General features: G+C 45.0%; 2 protein-coding genes across 4 annotated transcripts in view; one reads left to right on the forward strand and one right to left on the reverse strand.

Annotated features, from left to right (window-relative positions):
* The window catches only part of LOC138567355 (uncharacterized), a 432,054-nt gene that overhangs the window by 311,922 nt on the left and 99,744 nt on the right, over positions 1 to 20,388 (forward strand). The window lies entirely within an intron of this gene.
* SLC35A2 (solute carrier family 35 member A2) overlaps positions 1 to 20,388 on the reverse strand; it is a 335,702-nt gene that overhangs the window by 188,083 nt on the left and 127,231 nt on the right. For both annotated transcript variants that reach the window (XM_069645480.1, XM_069645479.1), the window contains exons 2-3: positions 11,727 to 11,909; positions 7,893 to 8,044 (exon numbers count right to left, since the gene is read on the reverse strand). In XM_069645480.1, coding sequence (XP_069501581.1) covers positions 7,893 to 8,044; positions 11,727 to 11,909 — 335 coding nt within the window. The remainder of the gene's footprint in view (positions 1 to 7,892; positions 8,045 to 11,726; positions 11,910 to 20,388) is intronic.

The raw sequence follows: 20,388 nt of genomic DNA on the forward strand, positions 1-20,388 counted from the left end.
ATACCCAGAGGTTTCTAAGCATGGACCCAGGGATTGAACCTGTGGTGCTCCGTGTCATCTTGCTTCTAAGGCGAGCATGTTGCCCGCGAGCTATCCTCTCCTCACGAAACTGACAGAGATAGGCAGGTTAGGCCCAGAAGGTCAGGGAGCAGTTTTCTACTGAGACAATGGGAAGTGAGAGAGGTCAGGAGGTTACATAGACCCATTTGGCTTCTGTGAGGAGTCAGGAACGAAACTCTGACACACGTTGGCAAGGATTGTGGTTAAAAACTTTTATTGATATTAAAAAGGGTTTGGGAAAATGCATCTCTGACCCTGTCCTAAGAGGAACGTCCCTACCTAAACTGAAAACTAATGACCAGTCTGTGTCAGAATGTCCAAACAAAAAATGTTCCGTGTACAAAGCTCTATTCTGGCCCTCACACTACAAACTTAACTCTGAGGTGAAAAGGGGAAATGTTTGCAAAAATGGGCAGTTTAGAAAAGTGTTCATAAAGGAAGAATAAATCGCTCCAAAAAAATATTCTTCAAGGATAAAGGTCCTTGCTCCAGAGGGGAGCTCCCTTCCCCTAGATTCGTCTTTACTCGTTGAGGTTTTATTTTCAATAGTTCTTTGGGCCTCACTTGGCCAACTGCAACACTTGCACAAAAACTGTCTGGCTTTGTAAAATGGTTTCTTTCAGAACACCTGGTATATCTTTCTGCCACCTATGTTGCTCCTTCTTTCTTGTTTAACACAACTTGACTTGAATACTCCTGCCAGGGCTTCTGCCTTTCACACACTTGTGACTGCCTGTGATATACTCTCCTTCCAGGGCTTCTGTTCATTTGGGGTCTTCGCCCGCTCCCAAAGTAGCTTATATATTGCGTTGGTTAATTAATCCTCCTAATATATTATCATCTCTGTTTCCTTAATACTTGCACTCTGTGCATCCACACATTAAAAGGAAGGGTTACTTCCAACTTAATATCTCCTTTTACAATGTCTATTGTTTTCCTTTCCTTCAAGTAGTTTATTCACAATTGTTTGCACTCGGCATGCTCGTTGATATGCCACTGTGTCCCCACTGCTTCTGGGTGGACTCATCAGCTTTTCTAGGCGTTGTTGGATTCTTCCGTGGTCGGCCGATGAAGGGTTCCCGTTTGCTTCCTTCTCGCTGCCGCCTTTACTTCGCTCGCCGGTCTCCTGCACCATCCACTCAACATGCCTGCTTTCCTCTTAGCTCCGGTAAGTGAAGCATTACTTTCTCTTTCACCTGTGAACACCCAGGAGTCACTCACCGGGTCCTGGCATTCCCACTACGTGTCCTCGTGCAGCAGCTTCCTTCTTCTCTGTTGGTGAGCTACTTGGCTCCACCACGTAGGTCCCAGCCTTTACGTTCTCCGCTCCTCACAGAGAGGTGCAGCTCTAGCTCGCCATTTGCCACAGCAAGAGTCTCTGATTCTCTTAAATTGGCCAGGAACAGGTGTGCTAGAAAACACTAGAGTGCTCGCTGAGCTTGTAGTCTCTTTTGCTCCACATTGCTTGATCCTTCTTTCTAGTTCATTTAAAAGTAGAATTCTATAAAGTGATTTCATCAGATTGGCAAGGCAGACTAAAGTTGGAAGGTTGATCCATAGGTTCAATGAAAAGGTTTTCCATGTTCATCATAGGAAAGGGAGTAGATGAATGACAATATGCCATAGACCATGTTGCCACAATGCAGATCCCTGTGATGGACACATACCTCTAGAAAGCTACAAATCCTGCCTTGCATCCTGTAGAACAGAATACGCATAAAGTCTACAGAGAACGGGAAGACCATGCAACAAGTTAGATTAAGAAATGCAAGAGGCAATCCACCTGGTGAAAGTAGCCTTGTTTGCCGTAGGTGCAGATGATGCACTACCACAAGTAACTATTAGATAATCAGCATCTTGGAAAGGTCATGTGCTAGCCAGGCACAGATTGTGCAAAGTTCTTCTGTCAGAGAATTATGGGCTCTTAGCTGAAAAAAGGTAAATAGATGTCTTAGTTCAAAAAGAAATCTGATCAAACATTAGAAATGGAAGAAGGAACAATCCTTTAAAACAACCTAAAACTGTGTTGGGGTCCATTCAGTTAAGTGCCTGTAACTCATTCACTTACATGGCACAAGCGACAGAAACCAAAGAAATCTTATGTGGGACGGATCAAGGTTGCAGGAAACTCTTGGTTCAACACTGCCTCATGAATTAATCCACAATCAAACACAAATTAAATTAAAAACATGGACCTTCCATTCAAATATGACAATAACGGACTCAAAATGCTTATAAAAATCCATTTCAATGGAAATAATCTCTGAATAAGATATCAAAACACAGTGATGTTTTATGATACAGGCAAAATAGTCATATTATTTATTCAACGCCTACCGGCAAAAACTTTGCTGCAAACTATTTCAACATTGGATCCATAAATGCCCTTCTTGTAAAAAATATACAATTTCCTCTGGTTCTAAGCCCCCAGGAAATTATGAAATGTTGGGAGGGGTGCATGTTTCCAGGGCACCCCTTCTCTGTGCCTTGGAAAATAAGGTATTTTCCCTGATAAGAAGATACAGAAAAGCACTGTTAAAACAAAAACAAAAATACAAAAAAATAGATCCAAATACCAAAATGGAGGTCAATTATGACTGACGAGTGTGACAGGGTCGGGGTCATGACCATGTCATACAGGGTCAGAGGCGAGAAAATGACCCTTCTTAGGCAGGAGCAGGCGGCTTTCTAAAACCATACTCAAAACACCTGCCCCAGGTATGCAAAGTGGGAGTTGGTGGTTACCGGTTCCCAAAGCCCTCTCCCCCCCTTGCCAAGAACAAACCAAACAATGAGGACACTCATATGCTCTCAATGCCTACTGGTACATTTGCTGGCCACCGTTCTCTTTTTGCAGCACCACAACTGTCAGAATCCACTTGGAAGCAGCCTAGAAAACCTAGCGCAGATCCAAGCTAGAGGGAACGAAGGAAAACCGCAACACAGATGAAATATGAGCCTGCACCACAACCCAGAAGCAGCCAGAACCCCAAAGGAGCAAAATACTCACCTGTACCTCAGAACATCGAATTTTTAGCCCAGAGAATGCCTGTGAAACATCAGTCTGTTAACAGAACAGTGCCGGAAAAGGATGCAGTGCGTAGAGTGTTTTGAAGCTTCCCAGCTGGATAGACTTCCTTTTGGGGGAACAGCAGGTGCCAATTGGTGCAGAAGTTATGGTGAGCACTGCAACCAATTGGGAGGGAAGAAAGACACTGCATGCACTGCTCTGTAATATGAGAACAGACGGCAGCAGAGAGTGTGGGTTGTATGGAGGAGGTTGCAAGTGGAGCTGGAGGGGGACCAAGAGACCAGGTTGGAGGGAGAACAGTGCAGTGGAGTGTTGGAGAGGCGGAATTTGAAAAGGTGACATATTTGAGAGCGGTATCAGTGGTGCATAGTGTATTGTGGTGCAGGAAGTGGGGACTGGGGAGTTGTACGAGGTGAGAGGGAGAGTGAAAGACTGAATATAGTGTGTGAGATAGTAGTAGAGCAGTGGCTGTTGTGAGTAGTGGAGTAAAAGGGAGATAAGACCAGGAGGCACACATACACCACCATTTGGAACTAACATCTTGGTAGCTTAGAGTTAGGTATGTAGTCCCTGAGGGGGTAAAATAGCCAGCGTTTCAGAGACTTGCACTTAGAGAAAGGTAGGTGTTACTATTCTATAGGAACTAAGGACTCCTGGGCTTAGGTGGAGAGAAAGAACACTAGTGCCACTTCCCAGACCAGTTTTCCAGCTGGTACCCCTTTTGTTCTACAACCATTGCCTGTCTGTTCTGCAATCATACAGATTTTTGCTAACAATCACACCATACCTCTATTGTGTGCTTTAATAAAACCCTTGAAACAAGAGCAAGACTGTGTGTCATTCAGGCCACCCGTTTTATCAGAGTGATTGAAGAGTCTCTGGAAGAAGGAGTGCACGCCCCAACTTTATGTCTACTACGTTTTGCTGAAAATGAATTCTTAGCACCAAAACAAGATTGGATTTGTTCTGATTTATTGACAATCTCAGGTTACACAATTTCTGAAGAGTTCTAAAGGGGCTTTGATGATCTAGTGGTCTGGTTAGGCGTACAAACGGATGCCTTGAAGCCGGATATGTGGAGCCACCAACAGGGTTTTGGGGAAAACTGTCTGAACATTGTTCAGGCCATACAGAAGTCTTTTTTTTTTTTACAGGAAACCTTCACTGCCCATCTAAGAATCTCAATTAATTCAAATTGTCCTTGATGGGGTTATAAAAGGATTCTCCCTGAAGATCTGGAGACACTAATCAATCTCTTTTCCGTAGGGATCCGAAAATTTCCAGAATGCTCTCAGATTCAGAAATTACAAATCTAAAATGGGTATTATGAACCCTCAATATTTGGGGACTGAAATAAACAAAATCCCTGACCTCTCTATGTTCTGAAAAGTCCTCTAATGTAACTAGAGGACAGTTTTTTGTTCTGCATGAGGATTACGGTTGTTGGCTTTTGATGGGACTTCGTGACAAATATGGAATCATAGGAGATTCCGAGAGGAAGAGCTGAAACCTCTGTAACTATGGTTAAGGCCAAGTTATCTTCTATAATCTCTCACCACCAATGTAAAACTTGGCTGATCCAGCCCTATGCAGGCGAGGAGAAATTCTTAAAATAACAAGGGGCTCATACACAGCAGGCAGATTATGTCAGGTAGATTTCTCAATTACAGCTCAAACCTATTCCTTGCTCAATCCCTCTACACATTCTCACTCCTCTAACGAAGTCCTGAACTCTGCTACTCACTAACCAACCTTGATCTTCCCACATTGCTGCCATGCCGGCTGGCTCTCAAGTAAACTCGCTCCCTCTTTAAATGTCTACTTGTCTTCAAAATCAGTAAATGGTCTTTGTCCCTTGCCAACCCCTTGATGATAATCTCCTTGTATTCTTCCTCACTAACCTCTCCTACCCAGGCACCCCAACCCTCATCCCGCTTCTGTTCCCTCTCCTTACTTGCCACACTTCATTGGAATGCACTTTTCCTAGATATCAAAACTATGCCATCACCTGAGCTTTTCTAGCCCAGACTCGAGCACTACCTTCTGTCCTTCGCAGGGGCTCCCCAAACCCTGTCCAGCTGACCCCAGTCCACCCTGGTCACATAAATCCATTCCTATGTTCAGATGTAAATATGTGAATAGGCATAACACGATAAATTGTGGCACTAGGCCTTCTTCAAACTTGATCTGTTACATTGCTCATGTGCCAGGTTTCTGTATCCCATTACCTATCTTCCTGAACAAGTGATCTATCATTCCTAGATACTCTCGATATACTGTAAAGGGAATCATCGCAGGACTGCCTCATTCTCCATATACATCATTTATGGTGGAAGGACACCCCAATCTTCAATAAGGAGCAATACAAGATTAAAGACCGCTCCTCCACCCATTTTACAGGTAGCCCACTGATTCTACTTCTCTACCAGTGTTATGCGACTGAAGGACCACTTGACGGGCATGAGTACTCCAGAATAATGCCCTCTTTCATGTTGAACAATCTATGTAACAAAGACCCCATTACTTGGTTTCTCTGTAATGCACCCTCTTTACACTTATATACATATTTATACTATACCAAATTAAATTGTAAACAGAAAGTTATCCAGGCATATATGGTCTGAGAAACCAAAGTCCAAACAGACACTACAAAACGACTAATGCAAAGACTGACAGCTATTCAAATGCAGTGTTGGTCATTCAAAATGGAACTCAAATAAATCCCAAATGTCTGCCAATCTCCCAAGGGGCAGGATCTACTCCTGATGGTACAAGAGAAACTCAAAAAAGGGACAGTTTTAATCTTGCATTACCGAAGCGGATAACCCAACCAAACAGGTTTTTTTTAAATATGTAGATCCTTTCCATGTCCATTGCAGACACCGTCCTCTTCTGGTGCATCCACTGTGAGATTCTAATGTCCCTTAATCATAACAAAATGAAAACCCTTTGTGTATACCAGCACTGCTGCACCACCATTCGCTGGCACATCTAGAACATGTGAACAACTGTGCCCTACTCCCTTGTGAGAAGTCACCCCTGCTCTGACAGGATATCATCAAGATCACGGATCCACCTCCAAAATCTTCACCTATAACTGAAATATGCATGACCAAGGTCTATTGCATAGGCACTTGCCCTCATCACAAACCTTGTCAACGACTTGCTGGTCACTGGAGAAGTGTGCACCAGACCATTGCTAAAAAAGCACGGTTTGAGTGCTTGTCATAATCTCATCCCATATTGGGTCTTGCAGGCATTACAAAAGCACCCAAATGATTGTGGTCATCCAACTCTCCTCTTGCTTAAAGACTAACAGCAGGACTTCAAATCAGTCTTTCGATCCCATCAAGGAACCAAGAAATAACTGTTAAACACCATGGAATAGCTACTAATCACCAGAGATCAAGACATGTTGCGTGCACTAACCTGATCTAACTTACCTGCAGAGTCCAGGACCACAGATCACAAGATAATACTCGACCATCTAGCTACATCGGCAGGAGCTTGCGGAACTTGCTTAGCTCACCTTGGCTGCCATCATTCCTGAAACACCACACTGGGTTTCACATTGTCAGAAACTGAGGAAATAACTGGTCATGTCTCTCTTGGTACATCCCTTACCCGAACTTCTATGATATTTACATAACCGTTAGCTACAATCTTCGAGATCCACAATATTAAACCCTGACTGTCCACAGGCGATACCTAGATCGACTTCCCTCTAGAAGACGGATATTGAAAGTACCAAATAATTGGAGACTGGTCGCAACATGTCCAACAATGGGTGCAAGAGAATAGCCTCTGCCTTGATGCTTGAAAGACAGACCCCAATATGTAACCCAGAAGACCCTTCACCTCTACTTTTGGGCAGAGTCAATCAGAATTTCGTCCCACCACCTCCAAAACATAGCAAAAGTATGTAAGCAACCTTAGTATTCTAGTCGAAAGCAATCCAGTATACGTATCTCTCAATCTCTTAAGAGAATCTCCTGGATTTGTCAAGCTTCTTTGCCTTCATCCATTTCCCTCAACAACACTGCATTAGTCATTGCAGTTGTCACATCCTGAATGGACTAGTGGAACAGACCCCACACAGGGCTCACACCAAGGACACTAACAAAAGATGAAAGACTGCACACCATGCCGCCTGGATTATCATTAGGTTCAACCGCTACGCTCGTATCACACTTTCTCTGAAGTCTCTTCATCAATATACCTCTTACAAATCCTGGACAATGACCACAGGGAAACAAAAAATGGTGCAAATGGGTGGGGCATTTAGGGTATGTGCACAAAGATGTGCCGACAGGCCCTCAACTTCTTGTCCTCTGGGAACAAAGGTGTTGTGAAGCAATCACAGCGTGAAAAACGTAACAGAAAGACTCTTGAGAAATAACATGATCGATCCACTGTGATTCTTTTGGGCATTCTGGGATCAGTTCACTCAACGGTCAACAGGTTTGACTAAACTGTAGGCGTGACCTTTATTTTCCTAAAACCATGTTATTCCAAAAGTAAGTTTCAGTGGCTGTCCCAAGAGATCGGTGCTCTTCAGCCTCAAGCGATCCTCCACATGGTAGAAATTCTCATTACAAATGACCAAACCTAAATATACATATCTTCCTCACAACCTAACTTCTCTACACCCTCCTCAGAACTATGCTCCCCAAAAATGCAGTTGTCCCTTCAATGTACCGAATCAGTGGTGTTTGTCTTTAACCTTACCATGCAGAATAAAGATGCACCGGGTGCCAAGATGGGGGGTGATGCCCAGTAAGCTGCATTGTGAGGGGCTTACCTGAAAGGTTGCAGCAGGCAAGTTGGATATGGCAATGTACTGCAGGTTGTTCTGTAGTGTGTAGATGAGGGAGGGGACAGCCAGCTTCAAGGTGTCCATGTACTGAATAATGATGGAGTCATACAGAAACAGCACAAACTGCTTCAGGTTACCTGCAGAGAGGGTGCATGAAACAGACATTCAAGAAGAATCCAACAGGAGCAGCAGAGCTTCCGAGGGGCAGGAAGGCCGTTATTGTGAAGGAGATGTGTTTCAGAGTAAACGTCAAAGGGTTCTTATCAAAGTTTTTGTCAGACATTTACGCTGCTCCCTTTCCCTCAAATACATTTGCACAGAAGGGAAAACTCTGCTATGAGACACTAGATCACAAAGAGACCAGCTCGCTCACTCACTCACTCAATCAATCATGCAGACACATACAGTCACATTAATACAAACTTACATCGGATAGAAGCCGTTTGGCATGCGGTAGATGCTACAATTGAGAATGCTTATGGCCATTGATGTGGGCAGTTGGGCAACACACATTTTTATTTTATCTAGATGAAACGAAATGTGTTTGGAGATGGCTAAATACATCATAATAAATGATTCACAATAATAGTTAGGCAATATTATTTGGCTTGTGCCTCACTAACAGATGCACATATAAATGCATGTGTAATGAGAACGATTAGGATTGGCCTACCCTAAATGGACAACTATTAGGATACTTGTAAAAATATTACCCCTTATGACAATTTGTGTTCAGGATTACAATCATGAATATATTAGCTCTTGGGACTACTTATGTTTAAGACTACTATTCTGAATTAATGTACATGAATTGATCGATATTGATCAATATTTGAATATTGAACTATGTACAGTGTTTGCCTTGAAAAAGCCATGACTGGCGAAACACGTGTTAGAATTTGAAATAATCTTTTTATATTTGAGCACTAAAATACATTTTTGGACTCGAGACGCATGATTCCTGGTTTATTGTTTGAAGTCTACATAGGATATATGATACGTAAGTTATTGTGGAAACAAACCTCTGCACCATTCTTCTATATTCCGCTGTGAGATAGTGGGCTATGAACTATCTAGCTGTAAGTTGCAACTGGACAAATAAGTACAATAATTGTACCAAAAGGTGGTTGATCAAAACCCTTTAATGTTTTTTATGGTATGTATCTGTCTGGTCAGGTGACACCATCAACCAGCATTACTCACCAACATTGTCAAAGTGGTATCGATTGGATACAAGGTTGCAAACACTATACCAATAAACCTTTGGCTTACAAGTTTCACCCAGAGACAACATCTTTTACTTTCCAGCAAAGGGCTAGCTGTAAAAGCAGCGGTTAATATTTGCCATGTGTATTTGAAACCTCTTCATACACTTTTATATATCAGTACAAACATGGTAATCAATATCACGTGATGTGCGACTAGGGCCGCTTTCATGTTCCATAATTGCTATGATTTTCAAATGCGCATACAAACTCATACATTAACACCTTGCACATTTACATAGGAACAACAACACTACCCTTCACAAATGATTTCAGCCGCTAAGCGACAGGCCCCAATCTACCCAGTCAAAGGATATCATACCCAGTTCGTGTATTACCCCCAACTAAACCCTTGCGTTCTATAATACAAATCAGAGGTAACTATATTTTCCTTACCCTTGCAGAAACCAAAAAGATTGTTGTTCTCGGAGTGTAAGCACTTATAATATCAAATGCTTATTAACGTTGTCCAAATAATTGATCCAGTTCAAGCATAAGTATTTAGGCTCATATCCTTCTGGCATAATTTCTATCAAGTACATCTTTTTGATATTTGAGTTTATTGTCCAATGATGGGAACATGCATTTAATTTATGTTTTCTGTAATGTCTTAACACATTTCGACAGAATATTTGTGTTTTTTCTCTTCTCCCTCCCCTTCGTTGTTCCTTTTTGTTCTACCCTTCTTCAGATACAAGATCTGACCAAAAGTAACACATACATAAATCAATGTGCATGTTAGCTTTACTGAACATTTGTACGCCCTGAGGATGGCCTTGTTAGGTCGAAACATGTGTTGGCGTGTCTTTTGTTAAAATTGGCGTGTTATAATGTTAATTTGATGTATCTTTACTAAAATGACACGGGGTGTGTCCCTAAGTTTTTGAATCATATGCGGTACCAAAACCACTAATGGGTCAATCAATTCCTCGAATGTCTGATCAAGAAAGTACTTATAATTTTGTGCTTTAGGATTAAACATCTTTTGATTTTGATTCCTATGATCTCATTATCTCGTTTTTCAATATATTGTACCCTTATACAAAGTTGTTTGGCGCAGTCAATGAGGTTAGTACCTCCCAAGTTACATAGGATATATGCTCACATTCAAACAGGGAGATTTGCACACACACCACAACCCAGACACGCAGACAAAAAGACACTTGTCAGTACTTGGAAGGAGCCATATACAAATACATATTGAAACTGAAATAGAAGGACATAAATGTGCTGCCTTTCTTTCGGCATCCTCCGGCTCCCGCTATCCTACACTCGCTGTGTACCATCGGGACTCGGAATTCAGATAAGCAGGAGCTAAAAGCAGCTCCTGGGTTTCCAGCATTAACCAGTGACCAGGAGCTTCCACTGGGGAACGAGGAGCTAGTACATAATGGTCCGCTAATCAAACTTCCACATAAGATGGAAATATATAATTTTGCCCATTATTTATGACCCATTGTGCTTTAAATCTCGTACAACTGTGTCCTAATGTTTAGCGCCTAGACGCCTTTGGGCCTTCACATAGGTATGTTTGTCTTGCATCAGTTGGCCTGGGAAGCCAAAATGTGCTCCTAGTAGCTGTTGGTGTTAAGCTAACCAGGCTTTTCTAAGCTACAAGCAGGATCTAAATAGCTCCCAGCTCCCCTCAATTTCGAACCCTGCCCATACTCTGTTTTCCAGTCAGGTTTGTGCTCTATAAATCACATACATACATACATACATACATACATACATACATACATACATACATACCTAAACAGATAAAAACCAACACGGTTTTTTGAAGCAGCCAAAAGAACCATACCACCCTTTCCAGAAGAGTAGAGTTTAGAATTGTTCCAAAACCCAGAGCAATTTTGGACAGGCAGAAAATCCAAGGAACAGAACAGCGCTAAAAAGATCTGTAGAGCACATCACAGCAGCAGAAGCAGTGCCCGAGAAGGGCTAGCTTGTAGCTGGTGCAAATGTCTAACTCCAGGCCTTGTGGGACGGAATCCTGATGGGTTTTCAGGATATCCCTCATTATTCCTGAGAAAAAATGTGCGTACATTTAGAATCATTGTATGGAAAGTAATTTCATGAATATTAATGAGGGGTATCCAGAAAATCCAACATGATCTGGCCCTGGAGGTCTGGAGTTGGAGAACCCCGATAGAAGGTCAAAGATCCTAGTTACTGCCGGTGAAAGACGGGCTAATAATCCCAGAGATGGAGCAAAAGACTGTCATTCCTCATGATGAAATTCATTAGGAATGACAGCTCAGCTACACCATGGGATGTCAGTGTGCTTATTCCCTTTAGCTAATTCTGTCCCCTGAAGTAGTCCAGCTGTGTGTGCTACACTTCACTCACACTCACAACTTCATATTAAAAAAAAAAGAGGCCAGGCCAGATCTCAGCCCGCAGGCCTTATGAAGTCATTCCAGTCTGATTCTGGACCCTGCCAACTAGTTCGGGGAGTGCCAGAGCTTGCTTGCTAATCCTCAGTCTACAAAAATACCAACAGAAGGGCCCTTAGTATGAACACAGCAAATATAGCAGGATTCAGACTCACCTCGCTTTTCCAGGAAGATGAGCAGAAGGCAGGTCACAGCCTTCAGCACCTCTGCCATCACCACGGCTGTGGTGGCGAAGAACTTGTCCCCAGGCAGCGTCCGAACGTAACGGATGGTCAGGATCAGGGAGGCATTCTGCACGACCAGCACAGCTAGACTAATGTACTTCAGCTTCTTATTAGCTGTGGAGGGAAATTAAAAGCAAGGTGGTGTTAGTGGAGGACCCGGAAAGAAACCGCATTCACACTAGTCTGAAGTTAACCTATGCGTGGCGCGACCGTAGCAACATAGTGCAGTAAAGTCAGTGATGATGGCCTTTCCTCCAACCACCTGAATTAACTATATAAAACGTGCAGAGAAATCCCTCACAAACAGACGCTCCAAGATGTAGGCGCTCCACATACGGGGGTTTGAACAAAAAAAAAGAGCTGAAGGCGAGGCGTTAAGAATGGTGGAAGGGTAAATGGGCAGGCCTAAATGCAAGGGTCTACTGGCCAAGTCTGGTAAAAGCTTTACATAGTTGCTGGCCACTTCCTCATGACCTGGGAGCATGATAGTGCTGCAAAAGACAAACTCAAAATAAGCAAAGGTCTAAGCATAGCCGAGAAGGCAAACATTCAAAGAGGAGAACTTTACAACAGGAAAATCACAATGGTTAATGCATAGACAATGCAATAATACACTTTCTACACTGCTAGATGATGAGAATATGTGGGACAAAGAACCCTGTACTGTCCATTATAAGGATAGTGCAAGTCACCGACGAGTTCTGTGACCAAACAGAGGAACAAGGCTCACGGTCCAGTTCCTTTATAAGGTCATGGAAGTCCGAAGTGAACTGCAAACATACTTTTTATGTACATGCCTTATAATACACGGCCGCACACTGTCACCTCATTTACTACCTGGCCTCGTGCTTAATCTAATGGAAGATTATTTTCCATTTTTGCTGTTCCATATACATGATTAATGCAGAATGTGTTTGGATTTTAAAAAGCTAACATGGCGTCTACAACGTGTTGGAGAAAGAGCAAAAAAATGAATTTAAAAAAAGTTTCATTTACTACTGTTTTAAAATAAATAAAAACATGCCGATTCTCCAGAAGTGCACACATTAAACAATCTATCATAACCAGTTCCCAGTCAAGTACTGCCTTTAAAGTCACAGAAAACTATTTTACAAAGACGGAATTTGAAAAGCTTGCCAGAGCTTGAAGTGCAGCAGTGACAGCTGAAGTTCTGCTTTGTGCTGGATCAAGCAGCAGGCATTGACACGTCACAACTGAAGCGTAATAACCTAACACATTTAGGATAGTCTTTTCTTATCACAGTTGCGATGTCACAACCGGCCTGTAATAACAACTTCCAGGCTTTTATATGGATATTAAAGACTGCCATGCATCATAAGGAAATAGCCGACCACAGATTTTACAAGAGAATCGTCTGCTGTGTGTGCACTGCTGGTCAGCACAAACCACATTCCGCAAAACGGCATCCGGGTCCGGTCTAAAGGGTGCCTTCCTGGATGCCGCCAGGTGACACGTAGTGTACAAACAGGCTGTCATTAACTAGCGCACCGCACCAAAACAAACACCAAGGAGGCGGGCCGGGGAGAGGAAACTGCAAGGAGCTAGCACTGGCAAAAATGAACCAAAGAATGCGATGCAGTCAGGACACGGGCAAGGTGCCGCAGAAGACAATGGACCCGAATTCTGGAGAAGAAGGAATGGGCAGGTGTTGGGGGCGGGGTTTAAGGTCATGGGAAGACTGGCTCAGAGGGACTGGTTACATAAGCGTGATAATTGCATAGTTGGCCCAGCTAGATTCTGGGGCAGGAAGCCCAGAAGGATCAGGGGGGCGGTGGAGGCAAAGTGTGTCAGAAGGATTAGTGGGGAGTTGGCGCTGAAGGATCGCCGACATGTGCCCAAGAGGGATCGAAAGCACCCGGGTTAAGTGAGGAAAGCAGTGGGGGGGGGGAGGAGATACTGGGGAAGGGTCCCAGAGGGGACCTCTGGAAGGTAGGTGTCCTCAGAGTGTTGGGCCAGGATTGGTTGGGAGATGGCCAAGAGGAAGCCTGTAGGAGGCGGCAGAGCGTGATCCTAGGGATGTAGCTAAGAGGAATCCAAGGATCAGCATCTTAGAGCAGTCCTGGGGGTATTCGTCAAGGTAGCATGGGAGATGGCAGACAGGAAGAGGAATCCTCGAGAAGGGGGATAAGTGTGCTCCTGGGGAGGTAGCCAAGAGGAATCCAGGGGGTGGAGGCTGCGACTGGTCATGGGGGCATGATCTAGAGGGGTCCTAGGTTGCTCGACAAGATGGATTGTAGAGGAGAGGAGAAAGGACATTTAGGACGAAGCGTCAAGAGGAGACCTGGGAGAGGTTCCTTCAGATGTGGCTTTGCTTCCTTAACACATGCAAAGAAGCACAGTCTGTGGAAAAGTGTAGCCAAAGATGTGTGATCGATTGCAACAGTGGAAAGAATGGTTGCATACCTTAGTCAAGCACAAGAGGACACAATCTGAACTCCATGGCGAAGCAAGTATGGTCTGATAGACTGACAAAGCGAAGTAGCTAGAGCGCTCTCCAGCACTTATCTGCCAAGACCCTAGCATTCATTCTGGCACATATTGCGGCATGCCACAATACTACAATCAAGCTACAATCTTTACATCCAAGAAACAAGAAAAGCTTTTGCCCAAGGTGACCGTCTTTCTTATTAATGGAAATGCTATCAACTATTGCTCTGACGACCTTCCTTTGCAATAGTGATCTATTAAGATCATAAATAAATAATTATACTTTTTAAAGATCCCTACATTATGTGTATACTTCTGTAGCATCAAAAAAGTAAACCAACTTACAGGAAGTCAGGGGAGCACAAGAGAAGTGCCCCAAGAGCATAATCCTTTCCACAGGCTTATGTTTCGCTGTGCATCCCAATAAAGGGTCCAAGTGGTAGGAGAAAGACAGGACAGAGAAGACGGACACCAGTGACACTAATAGGCTTGGTTTTCCCTTCCAGTAGAAATGTTTGGATGCAAGGGCAAGCACGTATTTGTTTAACAGGTTTAGTGTGACTGGGTTTTCTTCGCTTCTGCAGAGCTCCTAACATCCACCAGCATGAGGGACTGAGGGGCAATGTGAAAGACAAAAGGGAACTATCCCAGATGAACTATTAAAAAGACCCACATTTTCTGGAGTTTCTACATGAAAAAGGAGATCCATCAACTCTTAGGCCGCTTATCGGCAGACCAGGCCTCAGCAAATATTGCCCAGAATGGTCACTGCGGCATGGTCGTAGCCTCAATGTGTTGCAGAGCTGGCATTGGTGAACGATTCAGCATAAACGGCAGGAGGCCTGGGCCAGAGAACAGGTAATGGCAGACACCCTCCACCAGAGAGGAATACCACTGGGACAGGACAAAGCAGCTACTAGGGGTTTGCCATGGTCCATCAGGAGGAAAAGAACCAAGGATTGATGGAGCAGCTTGGAGTGCCGGGTTGCTTTGCCAACAATTCCTGAGAGTATACCCTAGCACTGGGCCACACACTTTGAAAGAACCAGGTGAAACGAGACATGGGAAGGAATTGAAGGACCGGCATTAGCTTTGTTAACTTACCATAATACCGTCATCCATGAGACACAGTGAAGTGCCAAAGTACAAGGACGTCAAAAATAAAAAACGCCAGTGCCTGGGCTAGTTTTTGCACTTACTGCAGAAGTCTACGCAAGAGAACAGGTCTCCAACTGCTATTTTATAAAAACGTTGTATCTGTATAATCTACAAATGGTCAAGAGGTTAAAACCATGGCATGTGGGAGAAAGAGTTGCAGCTGACTTAGCCCTGTGTGAGCTGAACAGGAATCAGGCAATGGATGAGGGCGCGTCTTAACAGAGAGGATGGGGAAATAGTGGGTATGATTCCACTAAAACCAACTTATCTCAATATTCATCTAGTGCTTTTTGGCATTTTATAGACATGAATTTATGTTGACCGACCTAAAAAGCAGGCACTGCTCAAAGAGCATGTAAGCAGAAAAGCCTGGGCATCACATGACTATTGTCACGTGGACGGTGAGTCTATGCTGGCTGATTAAATACTTATTACATTTCAGCAATGGCAGCGGAGGCATAAAGCCTGCATCTTACACAGCATGCAACAGAGGCCAACACAAGAACTTAGCACCAAGTGGGCCACCGCCCACCAGCCAGGATCCATTATCCCTTATATCCATCAGGGCAGGAAGGTTTAGACCTATCCCTCAACCTCTACTCTTCTCGTTCCACGGACAGGGGCTCAGAGGCCTGGCAGCAGGTCTTCAGGATTCCAACACATCTAATAGGCAAGCCCTTGGCAGAGCCTACCAGCCAGGCAGTAGGGCAACAGCGAATAAACTCAATTTACGGCTGTACTCGCAGCTGTAACGTGTCACCCTTCCTGGGAGCATGGTATCTCCCAGGAGCTAGCCACTTCACAATACAGTTTGCAACTATGGTGTGCTGTGTCGTGATTCAGCAGCACCATGCTGGCGCTGCATAGTTGCTTGAGGGCCTGCCTCCGCCAGGACCTCCACCATGGCGGTGCCCCTGCTGGCCAACCCTGTCTACCCTGGCTGTCTGCCAGGCCAGTAGAGCCCCTGCTGGGCAACTCTACCTGATATAAGCCGGTGCCCCTGCTGGGCAACACCGTCGTTCGTTGCCGAGGTCGGCCTGGGTGCCCCCGGCTCATGGAGGAGCCTGTGTGCTCACTGGCTGACTGGGTGCCCCCAGTCCGGAGCTGTCTGCTGGGTGCGGGTGCCGTCCCCCCAGCCTGGGTGCCTTGTCGGGTGCTCCCGACATATGCAGGGTGATCCCTGCCTGTCAGCGCGCTGCGTAACCGCAGCCCATGGTCTGCTGGGTGCCCCCAGACCAGGACATAACAGCCGCTACTCGGTAGCGCTCAAGTGCAGGATGTATATAAATTCAAATGGGTATAAGAGCCCGTCCTGCCGCGCTTGGGAGCCCAGAACTCCTGCATTGCAAAGGTAATCCTCAGCGAGGCTTGTAGGCCAGGGATCCAATACATTACAAGACATATGGCCCTACTCCGATGCGCAGAGGGCTCCTCTCAAGCAATCGGGGCCATGTGGTAAACGGAATAGAAAAAACATGCGCGCAATGGCAAGTCCCCTTGCAGAAAAACGAGCAACCGGGGCGCCAGGGGTCGTTAACAGCAGGCAACGTGGCACCAAGCGCTTTGATTGGAATGGTGCATGCGGCGCTGTCAGAACGGCACCAACTCCAGAAATATTTGCGTAAAAGAGACTCCACGCAGCAAGAATGTAACTGGTTAAAGCCGGTCCAGTGCATTAAAAGGGGAAGGTCCCAGGGGTTTACTAAATCGCTCGTTTCAACCTGAGCAACAGAGAGAAGGTTGCAAAATGAGCCCTCACAAATACAGGGAGAAAAGGGGGCATGTCAAAAATGGGATGAAGCCACTTTTTATAGAAACTATGAAGATGTTAAGAGGGAAAAAGGGGAAGCCCGCCAGAAGAAAAAAAAACATTCTTTTTGGCACCTTTTTTCCATCCTCTTCCTCTTTCGAGCCCCCAACATCTGAGTTTGAAGAAGAGGGCCATACCCCAAGGGAAGCACCTGGCAAAAGAAGAACTATTAAAAAGGTGCTCACCCAGATTGCAGCTGTCAAACAAAAGATCTTAAGAGAGTGGAAGTAGCCGAGTGGGATTGGGGTTTTCAGGTCAATTACCAAAATACACCCCCTCCTGCAGGGGAAGAAGCATCACCCGTACTACCTACAAGACTCTCTTCCTAAATGATCTCCTTCTAGAGCCCTCCGCTCGGCATCCTCCAACTCTCTGTGGGTGAGCCGCTTTTCCAAACAAACATTTGGGGGTAGATCCTTATTCCCGCAGGTTTCTTCATTTGGAACAGCCTCCCTGCCTCCCTCTGTCTTGAGCCGGACCTCGTTAAGTTCTGGAAACTCTTCAAAACCTTCCTCTTCCCTTCCTCCTTCACCCTCTCCCCTGCTAACCTCCCTTCTCTTCTCCCCTGCTTCCCTCCTCCTTTCTCTTCCCAACCTGCTCAATTCGCTGACTGGTCGCCTAGTGCACCTCCAGAGCCTCACAGGTCCCAGGCCCCCCCTCCAGTACTGCACTTGCCACGTGCCACTGCACTCTGCTTGGCACTACTCCACTCGGAATTCGCACCATGAGAGGGGCAACCACTCTGCACTTAACCCAGGCCGTGCTGGACTGGTCGCAATTGTCCCCCGCTCCCTCGCACTTCCTGGCTACGCAATTGCACGTCCTTCAACATACTAGGCCTAGCAAGTCTGTCTGTACTGTCCTCCCTCTGTCTCCCCTGCCTTGCTTGGTTACAGCTGAAATACTAGAGCATACGCGTATTAGTGTCGACCAACAACCAATCAATCTGAAATGTTGCCAGGCCTAGTACGGTAGTTTATTGTTCTGTATGTCCTTTTCCCTTCCCGCTCTCCTCTCCCCACTCTTTGTCATGCAACTGCACGATCTGACAAGTCGTTGGGCATAGTACAATAGTTTATTGATTAGATGCCCCCCACACCCTTCTCTCATTGCTCCCGTCATGCACTTGCAGTAGTTGAAAGGCCTCAGGCCTAGTATGCTAGTTATTTTTGTAAAGATCATTTGGAATCTTCCAGCCCTAAGAATGACGACTGTATTCTGAAACACTTCAATTGTGTATAAGCGCTTTACAAATAAACAATTAAAGCCCACACTATAAGTGGTCTCAATCCTATCAAGCCTGATGGCAGCAGAAGACAAAGACCAAGGTGACAAAGAGGAAGATTATGAGAAAAGTCCATGCCTCTGCATATATGTCCTTACAGACCGGTATTTATGCAATATGCACCTCAGACCTTACTGTCAGATTTTTTTCTACAATGTGGTACAAGCTTCTTTTCTACAATGGATTGGGGGGGGTAGTCCGAAGCAGCCCGGCGGCACCTCCATGTAGATATTGCAAAACAGTCTACACAGGAAGCAATGATCCTCACGTTACCATTTCAAAGGGGCAAAGCTACTTGGAGATGACCTAGAGTTTAAAGTAAATCAGAAACTTAAGGCAAGTGAGTGCTGGGGAACCGAAAAGAAGCAGCATCCATTATCCCTACACCAGGGTCCTCAGCCCACATATCAACCCTCCGCTGGGGGCCGTTTCCAACATCCAGAGGCAAATATAAGCGCAGATCCCAGGCCAGCGCAAGAGCAGGGAGAACACAAGGTCTGACTGACGAACAGAAATCCTGACTGTAATCAAACAAGAAGCCGGCCGATCCTGAGATGTCTCCAATAATTCTGGAGACACTGGGAAGCACACATCCAAGACTCGGAAGCCGTTGGAGTGACCCAGATGGCACTCAAGTTTGAGTCCAAATACTTGGCATCTCCAAATTGATTCTTCTGCCACAGGACACAGGAAGAGGAGATCAGAGGCCTGGTACAGATGAGAAGTCCAAGAGGTTCCGTAGTCTAGCATGTATCACCGTTTCCATACAAAAACTGCCTCGAGGGATTGAGATAGTGTTGGATCTGGGGATCCTGAACATCTACCTAATAAATCAGAGGGTCAAAATGGAAACATTAGAGCACATTTTCCCCCAGGTATTTCCCAGAGAACTGCTTGCATTAATAGACAGAGGATGTTGACCACCGCAGTCCAATTAGGAGCTCTTTCAACAAGTATCTATGCTTCGCGGTAGGGAATCACCACTTTCAATTCAGGGTGCTCCCATCTTGACTTGGGAGATTCATAAAGATTTCCTCACTGATCGTGGCAATCTTGCACCAGGAAGCGGGTTGAGTGATCCAGGCTTCAGAAAGGAAGGTACTTGTACAGCATGTGAAACGCAGTGGCCCTGGACAAGTTTGAAATGGTGGACAGAGCCCAGAAATAACCTGCAAGGCTTTCCCCTAAACTGTCCTGGGAGGTCTAGCAAATTCTTAAAAATCCCACTGTACCTGCAGAGCAAGTTCTTACGTTTACAAACCCAACCTAAGACAAATGCGCTCGCCCAATGGTGACTGGTGACAAAATATTTACCAATGCTTTCTGTAAAATGCTGCATATCATCACAAGCACATTGCACCAAATATTCAATGCTGCCACCCAAAGGCCAGCCCGGCAAAGTTAAACTTTTATTTGCCATTTACTGTGAACATCGTTTTTGGAAGTAAATGTCAAATAAAAGTTTCAAACATTTCCATACTAACCAGCGAGTTAGAATACCATGCAAGCGGTACTCGCACTTTCCTGGTCAATGAGATTGGGAAAGAAGATTTTACCAGCCCTGTCTGGGCCAAATATCATAATTGCGTATGCCAGTACCCTGTGGTGGGCAGAAGCCTTGGTGGAATAACCCAGTCAGGGGGCCAGGACAGAGTTAAATGTCTTGCATGTCCTCCAACATGTTGCCATCCAGAAGGCCCATCTCCTTTTGGTCCCCTGATTGTGCAGTTTGGGTAAGGTTGGACAACGACAGATGTTGCCTATGAGAACAGGCATGGGGCATGGAGTTCAAGTAGCACAGAGACGTTGACAGGGTACTTGGGGCTTGGGAGGAAATCCACTTTTCATTTTAGGCCATACACAAGACAGGAACAGACAATTCACACGTATAA

The sequence above is a fragment of the Ambystoma mexicanum genome, chromosome 2p, assembly GCF_040938575.1.
Source record: "Ambystoma mexicanum isolate Mex_15411 chromosome 2p, UKY_AmexF1_1, whole genome shotgun sequence".
NCBI classification, from domain to species: Eukaryota; Metazoa; Chordata; class Amphibia; order Caudata; family Ambystomatidae; genus Ambystoma; species Ambystoma mexicanum.